The following is a 27,704-nucleotide window of genomic DNA, read 5'->3' as shown; positions in this document are numbered from 1 at the left end:
AGCTTATATTCAATTCCAAATGGAAGAGAATAAAGCTTAAGATATTAACCCAAGCTTGAATGATCGTCCCCACCGATCTAATGGCAAAACTCTGGCATTACAAATCATCTCACATACCATGCAGGAAAAATGTTAACAAAACAAAACAAAAGCCTTTAAGTCAGAAGGGAAAAAAAAAAACTGTCATAAAGATAATGTATTAAAGTCCCTCATACTATAGTTTATTGAGTCTAACTCATATCTAAAAATTATTCTTAATCATATAATGAGCTTGTTTTCTACTTTCTCCAAAAATCCCCAGTGTCTTCCTAGGTAATAGGAGACAGCAGATTAGGAAAGCAAGACAGGTGGAGCAGACTTAGATACCTAAAAGCCGCCCCATTGAGAAGGACCTGCAGGGATAAGTGAGAGAGGAGCAGGTGGTGAAGAAAATAATGGTAAAATACGGGGAACACTGTCATACAGTCACACACACTGGGAGCAGCAATGACAACAGACATTGGATTATCTTCATAAGCATCTCCATAAGGATTAACCTACATCATCAAGATAAGTTTAAATTATGTTTAATTCTATTTCATTTTAGAAAAATTTCCACCAAAAAACACCTACAGTCGATTCTCACTATTTGTGGATTCCATATTTGCAAATTCTACTCAACTAAAATTTATTTGAAACCCAAAAATCAATACCAGTGGTACTTTCCTGGTCATTCACGGACATGCACAGAGCAGTAAAAAATTTGAGTCCCCTGACACACGTTTCCAGCTGCGGCAAACAAGGTGACGCTCTGCCTTCTTTCAGCCCTCACACTGTAAGTTAGTGTCCTTTTCTTGGTATATTTTGTGTCATGTTTTTCATATTTTTTTGCTTTATGTTGGTGACTTCACCCTTTATAATGGCCCCCAATCATAGTGCTGTCTAGACGTACCTTGCAGAGAAAATACATGTATTAGGTAAAGCTTCCTTCAGGTATGAGTTACAGTGCCAGTGGCTGTGAGTTCAACATTAATGAATCAACAATATCTATTAAATAAGATGTCTTTAAACAGAAACACACATAAAACAACATTATGTTTCAATCTGTTGACAAACCTATGACCCGAGGCACTTGTATTTCCCCTAGGATCAATTAATTGTTCAGTGGCAGCTAATTCAGTCTTTGAGGCAACTTTACAGACCATAACTACCATGAATAACAAGAATTAATTGTATATGGTAGAGCTTCAGTGCTTAAATAGATGACACTTCCAGATAATTATTTAGTAATACTGGATTTCGTTAAGATGTAGCTATAATAAGAAGCTAAAGGGAATAGCCAAAACACAGGTTTATGTCTAGAATTTCAAGCACCTCAACGTCAACACTGCGTCTACTCTATTCATAAACACAGTAACATGATTCACAAACAATGTGAAGGTTAAAGGAATAACTAAAAAGCATTTCGCTGGACTAAGTGAAGCAAGTATGGGTATAAGTTTTAAAATTTAAATTTTGATTTATATAAATCAACCATTTAATATAAAAAATTAGCAAAGTTTTTCTCTTACCCACTGTAAGTAGAGAGCTCTTGATTCCTGTAATGCAATATTATATTTACACAAGAAAACAAAAAAGCAACACTACATATAAACTAAATATTCTTCAATTTGCTTTACAACCAATTACTATGGGAGAAAATTTTTGGAGGTGATTAATATGTTTATTACTTTGATTGTGATGATGGTTTCATGGGTGTATGCATCCGTCTAAACTCATCAAATTATATACACTAAATATATGTAGTTTTTTTGTATATCAATGAAAACTTTATTGACTTTATACCAATAAAGCTAGTAGAAAAAAGTGGTAGATTGCAGGAAAAAAAAGTACCTGTTATGACTATAAATTATCACCATGCTAATAAGTGTATTTGGACATGTTAACAGAATGACAGATTTCTATTAGCAGGAAATAACCACTTAGTATATTATAAAGTCTGTTTTTATATTTCTGTAAATATTTTTGTATTATATTCAAAAAGTGACTTTTTAATTTTAATCTTTTATCAAAACAATCTTTATCAATATTCTATATCGAAATATGGGACCACAAATAAAACTGATAAATTTGTTGTGAACTACAATACTATATCTAAAAATTGTCTATTAAAGTAGGTTATCTGCTTTAAAAGTTATCTGACACTTATTTTAATCTCAGCTCTTCCCTATTCTCTGACTAAAGTTTCTTCAGCAAATATGAACTATTTTTTAATTCCTAACTAACAAAAATTATAAAAGCTCTTTATTGAAAGTTCTCCTATTACAAATCCTTCAAGGATGAAAAATTTTTTTCTAAAGATAATGAATATCCCTATATTTCATATCTCAGATTGGGTTCTTTATACAACAGATTTTCTTAAAGTAGGTTATTTGTCAGCCAACAGGCCTTCATTGGCCAGTTTCTTAATTAAAGCACTGAAAATAACAGCAGCAATTTCCTTTTGGGGTAACAGATATCTCTCTGAAGGTGTGATTACCTTCACACTCTCAAATATTCCCTAAATTAGTGCTGTGTCCTTTCCTGTGGTTAACGATTCACTGTGAAACTGAAACTTAAGACAAACAAATCTAAACACATGAAAGCAAACAGGTAGAAAATTCTTTCCTAACCTTCAAGAGGTAGAGAAATGGGTCATCATTTCTCAAAGACTTTTATAACAATGAAACTGTTCTGTATTTATGTGTACAGGGATTTTTTTTTTTTTTTTTTGAGACAGAGTCTCACTCTGTTGCCCAGGCTACAGTGAGTGCCGTGGCGTCAGCCTAGCTCACAGCAACCTCAAACTCCTGAGCTCAAGCGATCCTCCTGTCTCAGCCTCCCGAGTAGCTGGGACTACAGGCATGCGCCACCATGCCCGGCTAATTTTTTTTTTCTATATATATTTTTAGCTGTCCATATAATTTCTTTCTATTTTTAGTAGAGGTGGGGTCTCGCTCTTGCTCAGGCTGGTCTCGAACTCCTGAGCTCAAACGATCCGCCCACCTCGGCCTCCCAGAGTGCTAGGATTACAGGCGTGAGCCACCGCGCCCGGCCTGTACAGGGATATTTTAAACTCAAACTCTATCTTTGTTTTCAGAATGAGACTATTTATCACTGAGAAAATCATAAAGTGCTAGGTTAGAAGGTTTTAGGACTTACCAGGAATGGAACACAGATGGTTAGAAATCATAGAAATAAGGGCAGTACCCAAATAACTTGTAAGTAATATTCTAATTGCTTTTATCAATTATGTAAGAATTAACCCTATTGAAGTAATTGCCACACCAGATTATATGACTATCCTGAGACAACAAATCCATCTTCTCTTTCTCCCTGTGTCTTGCTCAGCAACTATACAAGGTTGGCTCTGAATGTTCACGGAAAAGGAAAAGGTAGAAGTTGATAACAAGGTAAGTAATCATCAACAAACAGCAACATCTACAGTAAAAACTTCTCTAAATGTCAAAAAAGACAAGACTAGGCATGGTCAGAAGAAGGGAAATCTCCATTCCAAAAGCTGGCCTTCAAAAAGTAACCAAAAAAAAAAAAAAAAAAAAAAAACAACTTTCCAACAAGAATAAAGATAGAAAACAAATCTTCTAGAGTCCTATCCTACTCACCCTCTCATATTTGTTTTCCACAGTTGGAAAAACAAATGAGAGGGGAAGATGTATTGCCACAGAGAGAGAAAGAAACAAAGATAAACAATGCCTTTACACTGAAGAGAAAAATTTTTATTTGATTTCATGTATTAAATTTGAAAAGTCACCCAGTCTAGAGCTTCTGTCATACATTCCTGATAATCTCATTTCTCCCCCTGCCCCAAACTTATAAGATTCAGAAATTAGATGCATTCCATTTTGGGAAACCTATTCCAAGGAAATATCTAAAGATAAATATCTAAATATAGCCAAGATTTCACTCTCACAATGTTTATTATGAGCTATAATACTAAGAAGTAGAAAACATTCTGAATGATCAACAATGGGGAATTGCTGAAATATATTTTGATACACCCACACAGTGGAATTCTGTATACTTATCTAAAATTGTATACATCTACCCCTGACATGGCAAGATGCTCATGATATGAGTATAATGATTCCATTTTTATTAAATGTGTGAATGACAGCATATATATGAAAGGGTATCTGAGAGGCTATATATGCAAAGGTATTAACAGCAATCATCTTAGAATGTTTGACTTGTTTATATTTCCTGATTTTGCTTATAATAAGCATGTATTATTTTTGTACAAAGAAAAAGAATCATTCAGAAGTAAAATACAAAAACAAGCAAATAAAGAATAAATGACTTATCATTAACATCATCAGCCTGAAGTAAACAGATGTTCCATTTCACACCACCGGAAAAGTCAATTCCAATTCTGATATTTAATGCAAGAAAAAATGCTACTAATAGATACTTACCTACATTAGCATCAAGTCATATAATTTGTTTCCTTAAGACGTAGGAATATTTTACCTCTGTATAATAAGGACAAATGAATTAGAATGTCAAAGAAATGAGGTGCTCTAGTTAAAAGAATTTCAAAAGACAATTTCACCCAAAAATGAACCAGTTCAATTTCCCATAGGGGTAAATGGAGTATGATGAACAACATTTAATTTTTCTTTGATGAATGAGAATCTGAGTGCCTCAAAGGTCAATGCAAGTTATAAGGCTCTGGACACAGACAAAATACAGAGAGAAGCCTAAGTGAATGTGTTCTGACTTCAGCACACACAGTAGAAATGGGTTCCCTGAAAAAATCCCAGTTATGCCCTTGTTTTCTAGTGATATGTGTCTGTCTCTGAAATATAACACACAAGATCCTAAGCTTATGGTTCAAGTAACTCTCAGGTAAGTGTAACTTTTTTTTCTAAGTCATTGGGGAACACTTTTAGTACCAAAATACGTACTGAAACAAGCATTCCATGTTCAAACAAGACAATATTACAATTTTTGCTTATTGTCAACTATATATACCAATCACCTAAGGAAGACTTAGAAAAACGTGAGCAAAGGCAGAAACTAAAAAAATCAAAGGATGACAGATGTCACTACATTGAGACTTATAACTTCCCTGTGACCAAAATACCATAGACAAAATGAGAAGACAAGCCAGGCATGGTGGCGTGTGCCTATAATCCCAACCACTTAAGAGTTGAGGCAGGAGCAAGCTTGAGCTCAGGAATCTGAGACTAGCTGGGGCAACATAGCAAGACGCTGTCAAAAAAAAAAAAAAACCCAGAGAAGACAAATAGCAACCTAATGAAAAATATTTGTAACAGATTGTCAAGATTTACATCTTCATTCCATTTTTTTAAAAAAACTATTCTAGTCATTAAGAAAAAGATAAAACTCACTAAATGTCATGAAGCAAGCATTCACAAAAGGAAGAAAACTAATATCTGGTAAAATATTTTATACGAATAGAACTTAAAAATACAAAATAGGTACTATTTCTGTTAAAATGGCAATGATCATGAATACAACCATATAAGCAAACAAGAGAGGAAACAGACACTCAAATATTGCTAGTAGCAATGTAAACCAATATAACTTATCCATAGGGAAATCTGGCAGTGTGTGTCAAAAGCCTTAAAAGTGCATATTCATTGACAAAACAATTCTATTCCTAGGACTTTATCCTCAGAAAGTAATATACTAAGTCAAGGAAGCCAAACATAAAAGGTCACATATTATTGGATTCCACTTATATGAAATCTCCAGAACAGATAATTTCATAGAGAGAGAATGTGGATCAGTGGTTGCCAGGAGCTGCAGAGAGGGGAGAATGGGCAGGAACTGCCCAGTGGTTACAGGGTTTTACTTTGGAATGGTGGAAATGTTTTGGAATAGATAAAGGTGGTGGTTGCCAACATTATGAATATACTAAATGCCACTGAATTGTTCACTTTAAAATGGTAAATTTTATGTTATGTGAATTTCACCTCAATAAATTATTTTTAAAATTTTAATATTAAAAAATAGTAAAGAAAAGAAGTGAACATCTAACCATCATATTCCTCTTTACAGTTTACCAAATTGTTTCAACCACTTGATACTCTAAGGGACCATTTTCTCTACCAATAGATTCTAAGTATGCTAATCTGTCTCTTTCCCTTCCTATTTTTATTATACAAATAATAATAGTTAACATTAATATAATACTTACTGTGAATTGTTCTAAAGAGTTCACATATATTAAGTATGCTGGATCCTCACAATAGCTCTATAAGGTATTACTATTATTATTATTATATTATCTCTATTTTACAGATGAGGAAGACACAGAGAAATAAAGTGAATTCCTCAAGATTACACAGCTAGTAAGTGACAGAATTGGGATTTAAACCCAGGCAGACTGTGTCCAACCCTCTCAACTGCTTTAACTGTTATGCTCTACTTCCTTTCAGAGAATCTATGATCTTTACAGAAAAACTAGAAATAAAGTAAGTACATGAAGCAGGAGAAGACCACCCATAATCTTGACACCGACGGATAACTACATTAATTTGTTGCATGTTTTCTCAATAGACACACACATACATACACACACACACACACACACACACACACCTCTCTACACCAATTGAACATTACCTCCTTATCAATTCATTTCCCAAAAAAAATGATTAAAAATAAATTTTTTCTTCTAAGTAATTAGACTATGCTTTTTAAGCTGTTGTAAATTAAGGCCAATTCTATATGCAACATTTAAGAACCATTAAGCCTTTAACAATTAATAAATAATTTTACTAAATTTAAGACAATTCCATTTCAAACAAAATCAAATTTGAGCACAATTCTTCAAAAACCTTCAACATGTTAGACATACATTTTTCGAGCAGCTAATTAATTCACTGAAAAATTTGTCAACTGGAAGTTTCTGTCAATTAGTATAGAAATAAAAGTGTATATTTCTGGTAAGCCAGGCCAGGAAAGAGAAAATCCAGCAAATGGCACAAAAGAAAATGCTAAACAAACATATTCTCCTTTCATATTTGCTTGAATAAACCAGTCCACCAAAACATAAAATTAAGGCCTACGCATATATCTGCTTCCATATGTTCTTTGTATTTTCGTCAGTATAGTCAGTGAGAAAGAACCACGGAAAGGATGCCTTTCCAGAGTCACTGAACCCGAGGAAGTAAGGGGAAACTTAGACTGTGAAGCCAGGACAAGAATCTATCCCTAAGAAATTTTCTGCTTCAGTATGGTTAGTATTTGAACTACTGCTAGGTGTTATCCTTGGAGAAACCACTGAGAACATGTTTGCTATTTTACTCTAGAAAAAAAAAAAAATGTGACTCTCACTGAATCATTTTTTTTAATGTTTAAAGTTAAACAATATGAAATTTTTTTTAATTATTTAAAGTATACGAAGTTAAAAAAAAATCAAGTCTCTCTCAAGAGATTCATTCCATTTGGTGGCTATTTTAGGGCATGGCTGAAGGTTAAGATTCCAAGTCAGAGAGTAATTTGAAAAATATTCAAATAAGGATTTTATTTAACATTAATTTTTACAACAAATGTTTTGTTCATTTTAGGTATTATATTCTGCCTTAAGACTATAAGGGGAGGGGATGGAGCAAGATGGCCAAATAGAAACCTCCAGCAATGGTCCCTCCACACAAACGCCAAATTCAACAACTATCCATGCAAGCAAGCACCTTCAGAAGCACCAAAAATCAGGTGAGGGAGCATACTACCTGGTTTTAACATTATGTCATGGAACGAGGCACTGAGGAGGGCAGAAAAGACAACCTTGCATTGCCTAGGCCACGCCACCCCACCCCCTGCAGTGCCGCTGCTAGCTAGCACCAAGTGGAGAGAGAATGGGGGGAAGGGAGGTTGGAAGGAATGAAGTGATTGTGAGACTTTGCACTGAAACCCAGGGCCCCTTGGCACAGGGGAACACAGCACAGGGCAGAATTCTGCCAGTGCCCACAAGGGAGCATTTAGACCAGCCCAACCGGAGAGAATTCTCTGCCGGGAAACCCAAGTTCCAGCTAGTCCCTCCACCATCTGACAAAGAACGGCCTTAGGTCTGGACTAAATTCATAAGGTAGTCAGGCCACAAAGACTGCAGTCCTTGGGCAATCCCTGTGGCTGTGCTGGCTCAGAGCCAGTGGACTATCTCTCAAAAAGTTGTCACAATTATTTTCATTAACACCAGACCTGTCCTACAAGAAATGCTAAAAGGAGCTCTTCAATCTGAAAGAAAAGCATGTTAATGAACAATAAGAAATCTTCTGAAGGTAGACAATATTTATAGATTACATAAAAAGACACAGATGGAAAAAACAAAAAGCAGAGGGGGATGGAGTTAAAGGGTAGAATTTCTTTTAGACTTCTCTCTGGTTGTTTATTTATTTGTTTGTAAACAGAGCTGTCATATGTTTAAAATAATTGGTTATGAAATGTTTTTTGCAAGCCTCGTGGTAACCCCAAATCAAAAAACCTCCAACAGACACACAAAAAGTAAAAAGCAAGAAATTAAAACACACTACCATGGCTTTGTTGTCGCTGCCCTAGCAAAGTAATACCAAAGGACATCCCCAAACTAGAAACGGGGAATGGTCCTGTGCTATTAATGAAATGGCTGAGCTTAATCAAAATGTTTCACATTAAGAGACGGAAAGTTATTAAGTATGCCTCATTTTAAGAGATTCTTAAATAAGATATCATAAATTAAAAATAAAAACCAGAGTTGCTATTCTTAGAACAAAATCTTGCACATTTGGAAGAAACATTATTCTTTACTCAGCATTACTCTCACCAAGTAAACTGTTTCACTTCCACCTTCAGTTACTGCCACTTTTCTTTTCCCCCCTGACTAACACAGCTCCTCAAAAGAATTGTCTGTTCTCGTGTTTTCCTCCTTTCTTCCCATTCTCTCCTGGACCCACTTCAACCAAGTTTTTGACTCTAACACTCAATAGGAACTGCTCACTGAAAAGACCCTCTGGGATATCGTCCTCCATCAGCTCTCCTAACTCTTGATGTACCCCAGCATTTGGTCCTTGACAACTTCTTTCTCTAGCTAAAGTCGCTCCTTAGGAGATCTTAGTAAAGCCTATCATATCATCACTTTTAAAATGTGTATACAGGCCAGGTGCAGTGGTTCACACTTATAATCTAGCACTTTGTAAGGCCAAAGCGGGAGGATTGCTTGAGGCCAGGAGTTCAAAACCATCCTGAGCAATAGCGAGACCCTGTCTCTAGCTGGGCATGGTGGCACGTGCCTGTAGTCCCAGCTACCCAGTAGGCTGAGGCAGGAGAATCGCTTGAGCCCAGGAGCTTGAGCTTGCAATGAGCTATGATGATGTCACTGCACACTAGCCTGGGAAACAGAGCAAGATCCTGTCTCAAAACACAGAAAGAAAAGAATATGTATATAAAAATATATTTTATATATAAAATATATACAGAATACAATTGCTTCTCACCATTCCACCCTTCAAACCTTAATCTAAGCTGCTGTAATGCCTCACCTAGATTATTGTAATAACCTAACTCATCTGTTCTCACATCTCTAGCAGTCTGTTTCCCATGCAGCAGCCAGATTGATCTTTTAACACATGTATCACATCATGTTACTTCTGTACCCAAAACTCTCTATGGCTTTCATTTCATTCAGAATAAAACGCAAATTTTTTTATTTCAGAATATTACAGGGGTACAAATGTTTTGGCTACATGAATTGCTTTTGTACAGTTTGAGTCAAAGTCGTAAGTGTGTCCATCACCAGATAGTGTGCATTGTACCTGTTACGTGTGATTTTACCCTTCCCCTTTTCCCCCTTCCCGCCTGCTTGATTTCCATTGAATTTTAACACACCCTAAAAGGTATCATGTGATCTACCACACTTCACCCACCTGTTCTCTGTGTTCTCATCTCCTGCCATGTCCCCCTCTCATTCTACTCAAGCCACAGTGGGTCACTCTTCTATGAACACGCCAAGCATATGCTTGTCTCAGGGCCTTTGTACTTGTTTCCTGTGCCTGGAAGCTGTTCCCCCAGATGTCCGCAGGTTTGATCCCTCTCTTCACTCAGGCACTGTTCAAATGCCATGACATCAAAAGCCCTTTTCTGACTTTTCAGAAAGACACACACCCCCATCCCATTACCTCCCTTATTTTTCTTGCTACATTTACCACCACTTCTCATGCATTTGTATAATGTCTATCTCTTTCTACCATTCTATAAACTCCATAAGAACAGGAACTACAGGAACTCTGTTCTCTGATGTATTCCTGGCATCTAGGCCAGGGACAAACACAAAAGAGGGGCTGAATAAATATTTGTTGAAAGAACAAACGAATATCACATTGCCTGGCATAGAGCAGGTGTTCAATAAATGGCACTTTGAAAAATGGCCATTAAACAAGTGATTCCTAACCCTGGCTGTGCACTGGCTCCTGGACTCTGTCCTCAGAGATTCCTAATTTGGAAATAAATTACTGGTTTATGATTCTAATATACAGCCAGGTTGACAGCCACTTCATTAGACTATGATCTCCTTAAAGAAAAAGATGTGCTTTCATATAATACTTTTTATAATTTAAGGAGTTATAGATGAGCTTTTGGAACTTGATGGAGAACTAAACACTGGAAGTTGGATTAAGAGTCATTTAAACAGAGGTTGTAGGTAAGACAGGCAGTTGGATTAAAAAATGTCAATAATGGTTCTCCACAGGTGGCATTGCCAGGTGATTTTTTTTTTTTTTTGCTTGTTCAAATTATTCGAATTGTTTATAAGTATATATTACTTCCATGTACAGAAAAATAAGAATGAAAGAAAATATTGATAAGATCACTCAGAAAGGACATCTATAATACAAAGAGAAGACCAAAAGCAAAAACCTGGGACAACCAACATTTAAAAAGAGGTCATAGACGACTGGCTAGATAAAGAAATAAGGATATAACAATAAGTGACACAACATTAAAGCATCTCAGAAAGCAAGAGAGGAGCAGCCTGGAAGCAGGGTCAAATGCTGCAGAGAGATAGGGTAGGATGAGGATTAAAGAAACCACTGGTAATTAGATGATTACTAACATAACAAGAGATTTAGGAAAACAATTGGGATAAAAACCAGGTGACAGTGAGTTGGAAAGAGAATAGAGAATTGAGGAAATAAAGGCAAAGAATCTGGTTTTGAACAGAAGGTTAAAAAAAAAGCCACAGCTGAAAAGATCAGATTAAGGACTAGCCTGTCTGCATCTGTGTCCATCATAGAGATTTCAGAACTTGCTACTATGATGCCAAGTGAGTTACATTCATTTTCCCTGTCTTGTTAAGGTCATCACCTACTGCTACTGCTACTTCCTACAGAAGATGGATGCTAAAAGAAGACATAAACCTAGATGGGACATGTTAGCCAGTCATAGTACATACCAATACCTTCTGTCTTCCTGGAACAACAAAGAATAAAAAGACTTAAGGGTCCTCAAAACTTGCAGAATCACCATCAGTCTCTCTCATCTTGCTCTAAATGCAAACATGTTAGTCAACCAAATTCTCATCACAAGAAAGAAAGGAAAGAGGGAGAGAGGGAGGGAGGGAAGAAGGAAGGAAGGAAGAAAGGGGAAGGAAGGAAAACCTAGCTATTGTACTGGATTTATGATTTATAGTATTAAGTTTGGCCAAAAACTGCTACATACATTAAGTTTGGCATAGAGGTTTCTTTCTACATAGTGAACTGTAACCCAACCTGGAAGTGTACTCTCATAACAAGTAGTGGAGTCTCAGCCAATCATAGCAGCGAAACCTCCAGCTGTGCAAAGTTAAATGCAAAGGGTGAAAATGCCAAATTACTCCCAAATAAAGCAAATGCTGAGCTGTACCAGTAAGGTACTTTCTGTATGTCATTTTCCTGTTTTCTGGTTATAAATATAGCCCACCAGGTTGTAGGTAGGGACATTCAATTCATCAGGGATGCTGCCCAGTTCTAGAACCTTTTTCTTGCTCAAATAAACTTTGTTAAATTTAATTCCTGCTTTTTCTTTAGCAATAGAAATATAATTTCAATTAATAATGAATATATTTGTTCTTCCAATTGAACACAAAAAAAGACTGCTCTTATTACCTATATAGAGTATGCAAATGTCCATCACTGTGAACTAAACAGAGTCTTCATTTTAGCCTCTGAATAAGTGCTGTGAGATCTACCTTTCTTATCCGCACTCTGAGAGACATGCCTTCATTAATTGATAATGAAATGATCTCCAGACAGGCAGGCAAGTGAAAGTCGTTCCTACACACGCATATCTAACCAAATGATTAGCTCTTCAAATATCAAGATTTATCAGAATAGCACTGAACATAGAGTGAAACAGAAAATCACCTCCAGGAATAGCTCAGGATGCCACGAGTCCCTTAGGGCTTACATTTACATTTTAGACTGCTGCTGCTCAACTTTATAAACAACCTATTTAGAGTACTCACTAATTAGTTCTTCATGTTCATAGATTACATTATCATACTGAAGTTTAAGAATATCAAATACTATGATTAGAACTATGTTATGTTAAAAATAGGCATATTAAATAACAAATTGTGGTATAGCCATATAATGGAATATTACTCAGCAATAAAAAGGAACAAACTTGATACACATCACAATGTGAATAAACCTCTAAATCATTATGCTAAGTGAAAGAAGCTAGGCAAAAAAAAAAAAGAGTGTGTGCAATACAATTCCATGTATCTAAGATTCTAGAAACTGCAACTGTTCTGTAGTGACCAAAAGCAGATCAGTAGCCTCCTAGGGACAGAGTGCAAGAAGGCTTGGAAGCAGGAAACTTTTAGGGGTGTTGAAAATGATAATCTTGATTATGATGATGATTTCATGAGTGCATACATATGTCAAAACTGACCAAATTGTATACTTTAAATATACATAGTTTAGTGTACTTCCATTAATCTTCAGTAAAGTTTAAAAAAAAAAAGATTGAGGCAATGGTTTAACTTTCTCATAAAATATCTGAATAGCACTTTAAAGTAATATCATTCACATATGAACAATGAATAAAATAATAGAAAATATTTGTTATTAAATGAGTTAATATGTCTAAAACATTTAGAACAATGCCTGGGTCAAAATAATTGTGAATAAGTCTTAGAAGAAAGAAATAGAGATAAGGAATACGAAAAAAAAACACTAAAATGTAATACAATGATAAAACTATGGTCCATCAATTTTAATTCTGAATTTTCTTTGCTATATTCTGTTTTTTCAACAACAGAAAAAGGCCTTTTATTTTTGAAGTTTTACAGGTTTCTGGTTTAAGATGACATTGGACTAACACACCCTACTCTCACTTACCTCTTCATCTACACCCTTTACTCCCAGAACTGTACAGATAAAGACAGAGGCAGAAAATGCCCTCGGTCCTGTACCTGTCATGTGCTGCTGACCATGGAAGAACTACAGACAGCTCTGCTTCTTTAAAACAAATTCTCCTAATCAAGAATCTGATGGAAACAGAATGAGACCTCTCAGTTCATCAGCATAGCATGGGAAGGAAGTTTGCCAGAGAGCAGAAATTGGGCTGCAGACTCTGCAGATATGCCATCCTCAAGAGAGGAGGACCAATGACCACCTACACACCCTGTGTGTGAGTAAAACACAGCAGTACGTAGAGCTCTCCTTGTGAGAGCACGTGGACAACTAACATCTACCTTGGAGGAAATGAAAGATTCCTGAAACACATGAGAAAGGGATTACTACCGTGAGAAAGAAGAATCATCTGAAAATGACTGACTACTGTGGGCAATTTGTAAACAGATGCCTGACACACCTAATAAGATTAAATACGTAGCCTCTGCAAATCAGTGGTGGAGAGCTGTAAGCATAGATCAGTTGGGGGGGGGGAGCGGGTAGTGGAGTTCAGTGGAAAGTGAGGTCTCTGGAGACAAATATATCCCAGCTTTATAGCTCGCTAGTTTTGTCATCTTTTGCAAGCTCTTAATTGCCTTTGAGCTTCAGTTTCTTCATCTTGAATAGCAAAGGCATAGATTGCTGTGAGAAAATTGTTTCACACATTTAACCACTCAACAAATAGTACTTGTTATCAAGAAAATCGAGAATAATTAACTGACAAAATGTTAGAATCAACAAGACAGCTCTGTAAGAAACTAGATATACAATTAATTTCCAAAAACCAATGGCTTTTCAACATATCAAGGAAAAATCAATTATTAATAAAAGGTAAAATGTTTGGGAGAAACTATTATGGAAAATAGTAACATAAAATAGGAATACAAAGACTGCTACGAGAAATGCAGAATGTCTCAATAAATGCTGAAATAGATTATGTCTTTAAATATGAAGATAATACTATAAAAATGACATTTTTCCCCAAATAAATGAAGAGATTTAACAAAATCCAAGACACATTTTGAAACTTTTCAAAATTATTCTGAAGTTGAACTGGAAGACTAAATGAGTACAGCTGAGAAATCTTTGAACGAAAGAAAAGTATCATATAAAACCATATAAGTCTCTATATGCAATCTTGGTACAAAAAAAATCAAAAGTATAAAAAGTAGCTCAAAAGAAATAAAATGCACATGTATATAACAGACACCATATATTATATATGAAATAAATTATAAAGAATATATATACACCCATATACACAATAGATGGTATATAAAATAAATCAATAGAGAAAGAATAAACTAGGGATTTTTCAAAACAAGTTTTAAAAATTGGCTGTTCAAAGAACAAAGTCAGAGACTTATATCAAGCACCAAATAAATTTCTTAATGAGTCAAGATAAAGGAGTAAGTTCACACATACTGTTAAATGCAAAAACAAAAAGTTTACCAAACTGTATGTGCAGAATACTCCCATTTTGTAACCATATGTGTACATTCATAATGAAACATGTGTAAAGGACATTATATATCCTGAGAATTAAGAGTGTGGCGGCTGGGAGCAGTGGCTCACAGCTGTAATCCTAGCACTGTGGGAGGCTGAGGTGGGAAGATTGCTTGCGCTCAGGATTTCGAGACCAGCCTGAGCCAAGGGCCAGACCCCGTCTCTACTAAAAATAGAAAAATTAGCCAGGAGTCATGGCACTCACCTGTAGTCCCAACTACTCAGGAGGCTGAGGCAAGAGGACCGCTTGAGCCCAGGTGTTTGAGGTTGCAGTGATCTATGAAGTCACTGCACTCTACCCAGGGCGACAGAGCAAGACTCTGTCTCAAAATCTCAAAAAAAGTGTGGGCCCTGGGGTAGCAGCCTTGGCTCACAAATAACTTAACCATGCTGGAAAATATTAGGACCTGGCTCAACAGAGTTTGGGGGATGATGAGTAAGTCAGTTAATACATCAAATGCACTTAAAATTGTACCTGGCTATTGTTTTTATTATTTATAATTCCTCCTACAAATGCTAAGATGTTAAGAGTGGTGTGTTTATTTAGTGGGATTATGGGTGTTTTTATTGCTTAATTTTTCTGGAATGCACTCTTTTAATTTTAAAGCATGACAAATGTAAATATGAAACCATAAAAAATAACTAGAGCAAATGATGTTAATAATTATCTGCTCTTTAGATAGGGAGGCACTTCCCTAGCATAACAGACTCAGATATGTTTAAATATCAACAGTTATTTTGGTTCAAGTTATTTCCTAGTATGCATTATTGATATGCCCAAGAATTGTCAAATAGAAGTCTGCATTAAACTTTCAAATGTACAATTCTTTTTGTTCTCAATTTTTGGATGTTAGACTAAACACCAAAAGGCATTGGTTTTTGTTTACATTGTAGCAATCTTAGAATAAAGTACTAAGTATAATAGAATAAGAAAGAATATGTCTTAGGACTAAAACACCAAGGGCAAAGATTTATCTTCTCACCTGTTACAGAAGGTATGCATATAACCTTGAGTGATCATTGAGCTGCCCCTTAAATCCATCATGGTAATACAGACACAGTGCAGTAAACTAGAACTCATTGTTCCTATGGATGCAACCCAGGTCAGCAGTCCATCCAACACAGAAGCTCTGCAATTTTCAGAGTACAAATAAGCAATTCATGACTCCTACAGACATAAGACACCTTCTTGGATGAACTAAATCCTGCAGTCTTCTGTCTGCTACCCACGAATCCCGATCTTACCCTGTAAATGAGCATTATATAATACCAATGCCTGCTATACATGGCTGCACTTCACATGTTTGAAGCTTATGTTGTGGCCCCCTCAAGTCTTCTCCAAGCTCAAACATCCCCAATTCCTTTGGTAAGTCTTCACATGACATACTTTGCAATTAACTCATCTTCCTAATTCAACATCTCAAGCCAATGTTGCCCTTTGTCAATATCCCTCTTCAAATATTGCACCTAAGTTGAATTAATGACCTAACTTAAATGTCTACTTTTCATGAATCAAGCATTCTGCATTAATAGAAACTAAGACCCTTCATCATTGCTTTTAGTAGCCATGTGACATCTGTGGCTTCAAAAGTACTTTTAAATAAGATTTCTCCACCCAACCTTGAACACCTAATTTTCAAAACCAACAAGAACAGTCTACATTTGAACAATTATGTTTCTTTGCCAATTATTCTCAACTTTCAAAATCATTTTGAATTCTAATTCTGTTTTCCAACTCATTAGGCATCCTCCTCAGCTTTCTGACTTTATAAAATTTGGTTTTACCTTCTCAAAACCAAAGTATTATTTCAAATGGCCATAGTAAATAGTAATAGGACAGAAATTAGACACTAAACCCAAAGGTACTGCATTGGAGACCTTCTTTCAGTTTAGCATCAATTCCTTAAATAACCTTAGGGTACATTTGATCAAATGGCCAAGAATCTGCCTAGAGTCCATCATTCATTACATATTTCTGCATCTTGCCCATAAAGATATGACAATAATTCAAATGCCTTGCTGAATATCAAGAATCACCATGTCTATGGCATACTCCAGATCTACTGGTCTCCTCCTAAGCCAAGTTCTGTGCTAATCACTCTCTACTGGCTGTGCCTCCTCAGTTTCATTCTCAAATATTTCTAGCTCTGCTTGCTTCTTAAATGCTGACATTTCCTTAAGCAGTCTCGACACACTGCTCTTACTATATGTCAGAGCCTAGATGACCTCATCAACACCAGCAGCTTCAATTATCTCTTTATGTGCTCATGGCTCCCAAGCTGTCTCTCTAGCTGCGCTCCTGTATTTCTAACCATCTCTGGAAGAGCACCATTTGGCTGTCCCTTGGGCACTTTAAACTCAGGGTGTCCAGTACTGAACTCATCCTATTTATCCCAGCTTCTTCCTCCTCTTCTTCCTCCTCCTGAATTTTTAATCTCAATGAAAAGCAGCAGCATCTACCCAGACCAAAAACCTAGAAATCATGATGGACTGAAATTTATCACTCAGACACACATTCCTGAAAACAGGATCTCTTTAATAACCGTTGAATCCACCTCCTCCCTCCCTCTCTATTCACACTGTTAATTTGCATAACTATTGTGTTTTCTTTTCCTCCCTATGGGTGAGGCAATAGTCTCCTAACCAATTTTCCTGCATCCCATATGATTTTCCTTTCATTTTCCTTTATCTGCAGAGAGAATAATCTTTCTGATTTGATGTCAGTGGCTTCCCACAGCTTGCTTCAGAAGATCTTCAGTCTCTTCCACCTCCTGCCATTCCCACCCACTCCTTTAATACTGCCCCTGGAAATGATCATATTATTTAATTCCTGTGCTGTTACACATGCTATTTTCTTTGAATGAGACATGTTGGACTCTGTGCAACCTGTACTGTGGCCCCCCAGACTTGGACCTCCCCACCTCCAGAACCATGAGCCAAATAAATTTCTGTTCATTATAAATTACGCAGTCTATGGTACTCTGTTATAGCAGCATAGAAAGGACTAAGACAGGGAGAATACAGCCGAGAACAGTGGCACACGCCTGTAGTCCCATCTACTCGGGAGGGAGGCTGAGGCAGGGGGATCACTTGACCCCAGCACTTTGCGGCTGCAGTGAGCTATGATGACGCCACTGCACTCTAGCCCAGGCAACAGAGACTCTGTCTCAAAAAACAAAACAAACAAACAAAAAAGGCAGGGAGAGTAGTAAGAGCTAACATTAGAGGCTTCATAGAGGCCAGATCATGTTGAGCCTTGAAGGCCACCATCAGAACTTTGGTTCTGAATGAAGCCTTAAATGAGTTCAGGGAAGAAGAATGACAGCTTTTGACTTATGCTTGGGACATGTCAAATCTGAAGCACCTATCCAACTGGTGACATGGAAGGTATGCTTGATGGGAATCCAGGGGATGGTCCATACAGGAGCTGTAAATTGGAAGCTATCCATGTGTAGGTGGTATTTAAAGCCAAGAGACTAGGTGACATCTCGAAGAGTATGAGGATGACAGAAAACATATGAGGTCCAAGGAGTAAGCCCTGGAACACGCCGAAGTAAAGAAGTCAAGGAGATGAGGAGAAACTGGCAAAGGCTGAGAAGGATTACAGTGGGGTAAGATGAAAACCAAGAGAGGACGGGATGTTTGAAGCTAAGTAAGTTTCAGTGGTGACACAGCAATAAACTAGGTCCAATGTTTCAAAACACACAACTTCAATAGGTAAAAAAAATACTCCCATAAAATACTTTTTAAGTAAACAAATTAGCTTATCCACATCCCAGTTCTTTCACATTTCAATCCATCCCCTGAGAAACAGTTCTTTACTTTCAGGAGAATAACAACTATTATCAGCCATTGCATTAGAATTTACAAAGCACTTTCAAATGCATTAGCTTGATCCTCACAGCAATTCTAACGTAGATAAGGCAGGATTTACTCTCTCCATTTACAGACAAGGAAAGATTCAAAGGGGTTGATTTGCTCAAGGTCACACGAACCAGTGGCAGAGCTCAGATCTGAATCAGGTTCTTCAATTACCTTCAATACTTACTACTTATACTATAACAGGAAGACACTTTGCAGTTGGAGCAAAATATAAACACCACCCTACCCATAAGTAGCAAACATTTAACAAGAAGGCTAACCATTCCCTCTTAATATTACCATGTTTTTCTATTTTAATGTTGCTCTAAGGAAAAGGTACTTATTAATTTCCATGTTTGCTTCTTATATCAGGCGGTGAGCTCCTAGAGGATGATGACATTATCCTCTGCATCCTATTCTATCACCAGTATCTTACATAGTTCCTGGTGTAGAGAAGAAAATTAAGAAATGCTTGCTGATATACTTCATGGTAATGGGAGGATCTCATGGTCCATTTGCTGTGATTATTTAAGCAGTTTCTAAGATGCCCTGAAGAAACAGGAAGTAAACAAGGGTGACATGTTAAGGAATTTTAGCAATGAAACAGGTCTCTGGATTTCATGCAACCAAATTGTATTCCTTACTTTATACTGAGAGCAACGGTTCTCAGTGGGCCTTAACTGCAGAGTTTTTAACTTAGTAGGTTGTGTGCAGGCCCCAAGAACTTGCATTTCTAACAAGTTCCTAAGTAATGTTGACACTGCTGGTCTTAGGATCACACTTTGAGAACCAAGGACCTAGCGAAAAGAGACTAAAAAAGCGAAGCTTTGAATAAGAGTAATAAATAGTATCTTCAACTCCAGAGTTGCAAACTGAGTTGAGAGTAAACCAGTGTATTCTGATCACTGGGTTTTTATTTCACAGTCTTAAATCTGGTGCAACCAAGAGGAGATGTCAGTTAGAATTAAATGTACCATAAAGATCAATTCCCATTTATAACTAAAATATCAGAAGCCACCCACTTACTATATTTCTACCACAGTGATTAATGCTCCCAGAGAAGATAATACGTGTCTTACTCATTTTGTACATCCCTACCCTGCCTTAAACAAAAAGATATTTACTTGCTGTTTGCTAAACAAGATGATGTAATCCCTGCTCCCAATGAACATATTATGTACTTGGGGAGAGATAAGGTTTTGCGTTCAAAGCTTCTGGTAAAGCATATGGAGTCTTCATGTAATTTAGAAAATGGTGCCCCCTCTGGGCATTTGAACTGGGAAAAGGTAACCTTTCCTCCAGATAAATGCAGACCTGTGCCAGGGCAGAGGGCTGGGCTCACTAAGCACTAGATGGGTTCTTGCTCGTACTTGCCCCCTCACCTGTGTGCCCTTGTACAGAGCACAACTCACCCATCTATATAGGGTCGCTGTGTATGTGCAAACCATTTGTAGGACAGCGTGTATGTGCCAGAGAGTAAACAATAGGCTGTGACTAGAATTCTGGGAAGAGAAAAAATCCTTTGTCTTTCCTAGTCCAAGAAAGGTTAAGGGAGGACATAGGAATTGAGAAAGGCCAGGAGGCTTCCTCTGTCTGAGATGTTCTATCTCCATCACCCAAAACCTTCATCCAACTAACTCCCACTCATTCTTTGGGTCTTAGTTTAAACATCTTTTCCTGGGTAATTCCCCTGCCCTCAGCCAACTAAGGTGGCTATATCCTGTCAATGCACGTGGTAATTTTCCATCATAGCACTTATGGTAAATGTAATTATATGATGTGTGGTTTTGTTTTGAACCTGCTCCCATGAGATTATAAAGCTCCAGGGGACAGGTGTCACATGTTTTGTTCATCAGTTTACTGTTAGTACGTGGTATATAAGTACATAATAAATGTGTTGAATACTGAAATATAACATATAATGTAAATTATAAAAAGCAAAAAAGAAAGAGAATTAGCCATGGTTTCTTCAAGAGGAAAGAAAAGGCAACCAAAATTTGACTGGTGTTTTCAACAATAAAAAATTACACTATGAAAGGAAAATGTGCCACTCTACACTGTGCTCTGCTATTTCCATCCCTTGTGCTAAAATATGACACTTCACAGATCTGTCAACTCTTAGTTTTATATTGTAAATATTGATGGTGTGAATACTTGCTCACATTTGCCTAAAACATGAGAAATGGTTCTCAGCATAAGAACTCGAAATGGAAAATTCACCTCCGCAGGCATTAACAGGCAAGATTAATTATATAAACTGCTTGAAAACAAAGGCTGAGTCCTCACTCAGTGACAGTGTGACTTTAAATCTCTGACACCTCCAACCATAGCCCATGACCTTCAGAGACTTGCACAAAGGATATTTCTCAACTGTTCCCTTCAAATTCTGAAACAGAAAGCATGACCATTACAAGTCTTCTATGTGGATCCGGAAGACCCAATACCTTAGCAAATCCACGAAGGCTATCTAACACAATCCTACTCCATCACCACCACCTCACCTCCCAGTTAATACTCAACCCAACCCCACTATCCCACAGGAAGCACTCTGGCACGGATCACCAGTGATCTAATGGTCAACTTCAATCTTCTCTTTTCAGTCGCCATCTTACTTGGATTTTTTTGGGCAATTGACATATAACCACCCCTTTCCTCACAACCCCACAGTGTCACATTTCTCCTAGATTAGCCACTGCTTATGTGTCTCCTTTGTAGATTCCTCAATTTCTGCCCCTGTTCAGGTTGGTAAAACTCCAGTCCTATCTTTGGCCCTCTTTGTTCTCACTCCCTGGATGATCTCATCCAATCCAGTAGTTTCAACCATGCCTTTCATTCAGGTGATTCCCCGATCTCCACAGTAGCCCAGACCGTGCTCCTGAGGAAGAAGGCCTGATACCTGTCCACTGAACAACTCTACTCAAATTCAACCTCTCAAGAAAGAACCAAGCTCCTTATCCCATCTTCCTCACATTGCTTCTCACCGAGGTTGGAGGCACCATCCTCTAATCAAGCCAGAACCTTTCATTCCCTCACCCTCCACATCTACTTACTGTCAATTCTGTCTTCTAACATCATCCCCTCCTTTCCATCCACACTGAATACACCTTCACTGAGGTCATGCCATCCTTTACCTGCACTTTTATAATTGCCTCCTGGCAGGTCTCACCTCTGTTTCCCTCCTCTCTAATGTGGCCTCCATCTTGTTGCCAGACTAAAAGATATTTTATGACTCCTTTTTTTCAAATCTTTCTATGCTCCCTACCACCTACCAAATGAAGACCAGCTTCTTAGCATGACATGAGGTCCCTTATCATCAGGCTCCTGCCTGCCTCTCAGACTCAGCTCTCATTAGGCTTCTCATCACTCACGGTACTGATAACCAATTATAACACAATGCTGTTTTGGGTTTGTCCTTGTTCAATCTGTGCTCTACACCTGAAATGCCTTTCCCCCAATCTAGCCCACACTCACATCTGACTTGTCTGGCAAATTCCTACTTACCTTTCAAGTCTCATTCATTTCCCCCATAAGGCCTTTTCTGATCCTCCCCTGTAGATTTGACTGCCCCTTTGTTCTCTCCTGGCTCCACGTTACTTCATTGCAGGGTATTTTTACATATCTGTCTCATCCTTACCTAATTAAATTATATTTTTTAAATTAGTCATTTCACATTCTCTGACATTTTGCCTGGCACACAGTATAAAGTGAATAAATGTTTGTGGAATAAAAACTGTTGGCAAAAGTTATCATTCAATAAAGATCCAGAGAAACCAACAGAATCTCATCATGCAAGATTTGAGAGCAGTGAACTAAGCATCACCTATTTTGTGATTTAATTTACCAAATTTAAATAATGCATACATAATCCACTTAGTTCTGTTTCTTTTACTCTCATGCACTCTATCTTCTAACACCTTACTCCAACTCTGAATCACCTGTTGGCCTTTATATTTTTTTCCTCTGGCAGCCCCATTAAGTCCTATTATTCACTGAGTCAAAAATTCCATTCCAATTCCTGAATAGGCCTATCCTATGAACCTCTGACTTTTCCTGAAGTATCAGGATCTAGCTCTACTAATCTACAAACAGACTCTCAGATTTATGTAGTTTTTTTTTCCTTTAACTTATATTGATCTCATCTCATCTTCACAATAAAAATAGGGAGGTCAGTGTTTATTACCATCATTTTACAAGTGAAAACAGAGGCCAAGAAAGCAGAAAGTACTTACCTTTTATAAGTCCCCCTACACAAAAACCCTAGGAATTCTGTACTTTCTGATGTCCAGCCCTCATTTTTTTTTTTTTCATTGAATACTATTCACCAAAGTCCCATCCTATTCCTGTCCTTCATCTGCTGGCACATTGACTTTACTTTTATTTCTGTTTCCCAAACCATCACTTCCTGTTTGTGCTTGCGCGTCCACCCTGCTGATTTGATCACCAGCAGAACATCCCAAAGCAATCATTTTTCTCCCCTTTTCGACTCCATGATCCAAGGACTTTGATGAAGGAAGCTGTATTTTATGAACTTCACCCCAGAATCCAATCTTCTGCAAAAAATCAAAATGAAACTTTTACCCATAACACAGTGGCCTGTTTTTCCTGAACTCAGGCAATCATAAGTAGATTACTCCCAGGTCAATTTTCGATTTTTCTCTTCCTTTAGTTCCTTTCCCCTAAAACCACACAAGAAAAATTACAGTCTACATAACGGAGTTAAGCCTATTTTTATAAAAATATTGATAAATGAGGGTGAGACAAACTACTGGGGAGAAATGAGGTTCAGAATGACCTACATATTTTTCCATACTCTTGAACATGCTCTTATATTGAGAGTTGGCTTTAGTTACCAGCCTCAAAACTCCTCACTGTCATTGCTCTCATTCTTTTCTCCATCCACCACACAGTGCTATCCTTCGTGATATTCACCTCCTTTAATGTTAATAAAGAGTGGAAAGGGATAAATGGGCAGGAATGGATACAGAATAACTGTGTCTTTGTCCACAGGAGTTTAGCCCACATTCCCGTAACTATATCTCAGAGGAGAGGGCTGAGCTCAAGAGGACACCCTTTGCCACCCCCAGGATAAGCTGACTCTTACCCTCGAAGCCTGGCAATCATTCGCCTTCCTGCTTTTCTCTTAAAAAATAATGTCAGAGAGAAACAATGATCAATTCTACAAATTAGCCCCCCTGGTCAGACCAGAGAGACACTAAGAAGTATATTCTGCCCTCGGGAGCCCAATAGGCCTCTCCTACTTCTAAGGAACCTCTAATTCCCAGTCAGTCCTCTTCCAGCTGTTGTCAGTCATGAGAGAGACCATAAATGGAGCTGTGCATTAGCATTTCTAAAAGCACCTAGCCACAGGCAGACTCAGGAGCACCCTATGTACTTTATTTATTCCCATTTTCAGAAGGAAAATTCAAACTTGAGACCTCAAAGGATGAGTCACATTCAATTTTTAAAGCCAATGCAACAAGGAGCTGGGATTAATTGAATACAGCCTTCCTGAACATTCTATCATTTCCCTGCCTCTCTTTTCAATGTTTCTGTCTTAGGTTGCAGACTCTTACTCAGTTCTTTCTATCCATACATGTGTAGAACATGTGCTCTTCTAAAGGATTAGTCTAGCTATAGTGATCAAAAGCATCACCTCCGCTGGTCCTGACCTTCACCCATTTCCAGCAGATTCTTCGTTACTAAGAATTAATGTTACAAGAAGCTTAAGACTTTTCAATTTAGAAAACAAATGATATTCTGTATATTGGGACTGGGGGGCCTGGAGGATAAAGTTTATCCAGTCACAACTGTTCAATCTGAGGATGTCCAAGAAGCAGCTTTCTGTAGAAACCTGAAAGAATGAATTATTTCCAGGTGATAGGTAAAGTTGTAGATACAGATTAAGCTAATTAGACTAAAAAACTCTGAAATTAAACATAGCTGTTTGTTGAGTGCTTGCCCTGAGTTCCCCAATTACAACACTGCTGTGTGTTTGCACACAAGCCTTTGATCTGATTCTCTTTCATTTCAATCTGTCTTGGGACTTGTACTGAAGGAGAGAAAGATGAAAATCCAGGATGAAGGATGATGTCTAGAACATAGATTCTCTGTAGTTCAGAACTGAGTAAAAGTCAGAAGTTACAGCAACATACACAAAGGAATAGAGCCTGGCCTTTCTTCCCAGAGGGGCTATTGGCTAACCTATTTTTGCTACATAAATTAAAATGACCCATCACCCTTATTCCTAGCGATCTTCCTAAAAACAGTATCCACTCCTCATATCCTCCCCAACATAATCACTCAAAGTAGGTCAGAAATGTTGCTTCCTTCCCCTCATTGATTTTCATTAAGAGAATTCACTTTCTGGAACACTAAAGGGAGAGATAAACACCCAATACAAGTACCAATAACACCCCTTGTAAATTTTTGGTACACTAAGTCTCATCACCCATCATTTATCCTTTTTGGCTGTAAATCAACAATAATCTCAAGTTATAAAATACAGAGAGGCAACACTTCAGCCAGGGGATAAAGCACCTCCCAAAAGAGGATATTCACTGTCTTTTCTAATTTTCTACATCATCAACCTGCCTCTTCCCTATGTACAAACTCTTTTTTTTTTTTTTTCCTAATTGAAATCCACATTTTGCCAGAAGGATGCCAAGTGACACCGCACACTGGCTTAGCAACCCCCTGGGACCTTATGAGGAAGCTGAGGGCAGGAGAGTAGGACGAGGGCGTTTGTAGAGACTGGGTAGTGGAGAAAAGGGGAGGAGGAGCGGGAAATCCTCCGGTGTCTGTGTCTGGCTCTCTGGAAAAGCTGTGATGAGACGGTTCTCCAAATCCCACTGGAGGGGCTTCCCCAGTCTCCTCCCCTTCCTGAAATCTCTCCCTCGACCCCAGGTACTCAAACCAGGCTCTCCAAAGAGGGCGCCGCAAAGTCCTGCAGAGCGCCAAAACACAGGAGCGCGGACAGAAAAGCATCACCCGAGAGACAGCAAAGCCACACACCCTCTCCCGGCCAGCTACCGGGGCGGGCAACTTCACCCATCGAAGCAAACGAAAGCTCCTGTCCTCCAAGCAAGAAAAAAGGTGACGGTAACAGAGACATAAACAGGCACCACTCTCACCCATCTTCTGCAGCCCCCTCCCCCAGCAAACTCCAGGTAAAGGACCAGGTGCAGCTCACCTCCTGGCAAGGAGGAAGCGGGCGGCTGGAAACGGAGGGCAGGTCCCCAGCCCAGGCCGCCTGGTAGCCGGCGAGCGCCCAGCAGCAAATCCAGGCGGGGCTCCAGGGCGGCGAGCGCCCGCGGCGAGGAAGCCCCGCCGGCCGCCCCCGGCCCCGGCCCCCGCCCCGCGCCGACCCCGGGGCGAGGAGCAGCATCTTCGTCCCACCGCAGCCGGCGGGCGGGCAGGAAGGCAGCCTCCCCGGGTGGGTGGCAGCTTCGGCTTCCGGGCTGCGAGGGCTGTGCGCTCGGCTCGTTGCTCCCTCGCCCCCTGCCCGTCCGCCCGCTGACAGCTCGGCTGCGCTCGCGGCCCGGGCAGCCGGCGCCGGTGCTCCCGTCACGCCGGAGGGAGGGACCGCGGGGCGCGGGCGCAGCGCGGGGGCGGGACGCGGGGCGGGGACGCGGGAGCGGGAGCAGGTGGCGCGGCGGGGGCTGCGGCCCAGCCCGGCGGGTCCGGCGGGGCTGCGCGCGGCTCTTTAGGCGACGACGGCGAGAGAGGCTGGGGCCCTCCGGTAGTGTCTCCTGTCTCCAGGTCCCCGTGGCCCACCAGGAGGGGCGCTCCTGGGAGGCAGCCAGAGTAAATACAGGGCAGCGGGACAGTGTTTCTGGCGACGGGCCTTTAAAATCTCCCCACTGCTCTCACACGCAAACACACACAGATGCGCCCTGGGAACATCCCTTGGGAGGATCTGTGTTGGCTAGAGTCAGATCGAATTTCTAGGTGGTCAGGGTTCGCGTGAAATGGCGCGGAAGTAAGAGGACTGAGGTGTGGATGGAGTGTGTGACTCAGTTTTGTCACCTATTTAACGAAAATAATAACGACACCTACCTCATAGAATTGTTATGAGGACCAAATAAGTTGACGCACCTAAAGCACTTGGAAGAGTGCCTGGCACACAGTAGGTGCCATATGTGTTGGTAGAAATCTACCTGGCAAGCTCAGTATAAGTTGACCTGAATTTTCCTGTGGCACTGCCGCTAATGTCCTTTTAATAAACATTTCCACGTGAAAGTCTCTCTCTCTCTCTTTATCTCTCTATGTATATATCTTACATATGTATACACATATGTGTGTATCATAAACACATATTCTGTATATACACGTTCATATATACACACAAAGAATATAATACACATAATCAAAATGTGTGTATCATACACAGACTTTGATTATAACAATGATGTATGTTAATTGTAAACATTTTGAAAAATACTTAAGAGTATCAGGAAGAATATAAAAATCACAGAGATCCCACCACCCACAGATGACATCATTGATGATATTAACATTCTGAGGAATTTCCTTCCTGGTCTTTTAACTGTGTGTGTACTACAAAACTCGAATAATAGTTTGTAACCTTTATTTTTTTCTTAACGTGAATATTTTCTCAAGTCATTAAAGTTTCCAACAGCACAACTTTAATCCTTGTATAATATCTTCACTCTTTAGATATATGTAATTTACTATTGGATATTAGGCATTGTTTCTCAAGTATTCAATGTTATAAATAATTCTAGAAGTACACTTGGTACTTAATCTGTGTGCATATCTTTTAATTTTCTATGACACCTTTCTAAAATTGATATCATTGGATCACATAGTATGTGCACTTTTAAAGTTTTTGATGAATAGTACACAAATTTCCTCCAAAAATTTTGTAGCAATTGTTACCAGCAGTTTATGAGTATTTATTTT

General features: G+C 38.6%; 1 protein-coding gene across 1 annotated transcript in view; it reads right to left on the bottom strand.

The window, feature by feature from the left end:
* Positions 1–26,304, bottom strand: part of ELAPOR2 (endosome-lysosome associated apoptosis and autophagy regulator family member 2) — a 148,424-nt gene extending 122,120 nt beyond the window's left edge. The window contains exon 1 of the mRNA XM_069461901.1: positions 25,972–26,304. Coding sequence (XP_069318002.1) covers positions 25,972–26,166 — 195 coding nt within the window. The 5' untranslated portion in view covers positions 26,167–26,304. The remainder of the gene's footprint in view (positions 1–25,971) is intronic.
* Between the last annotated feature and the right edge of the window lie 1,400 nt (positions 26,305–27,704).

The sequence above is a fragment of the Eulemur rufifrons genome, chromosome 29, assembly GCF_041146395.1.
Source record: "Eulemur rufifrons isolate Redbay chromosome 29, OSU_ERuf_1, whole genome shotgun sequence".
Taxonomy (NCBI): domain Eukaryota; kingdom Metazoa; phylum Chordata; class Mammalia; order Primates; family Lemuridae; genus Eulemur; species Eulemur rufifrons.
Note: the sequence above shows the minus strand (reverse complement) of the source record. Positions and strands in the feature narration are given on the sequence as shown.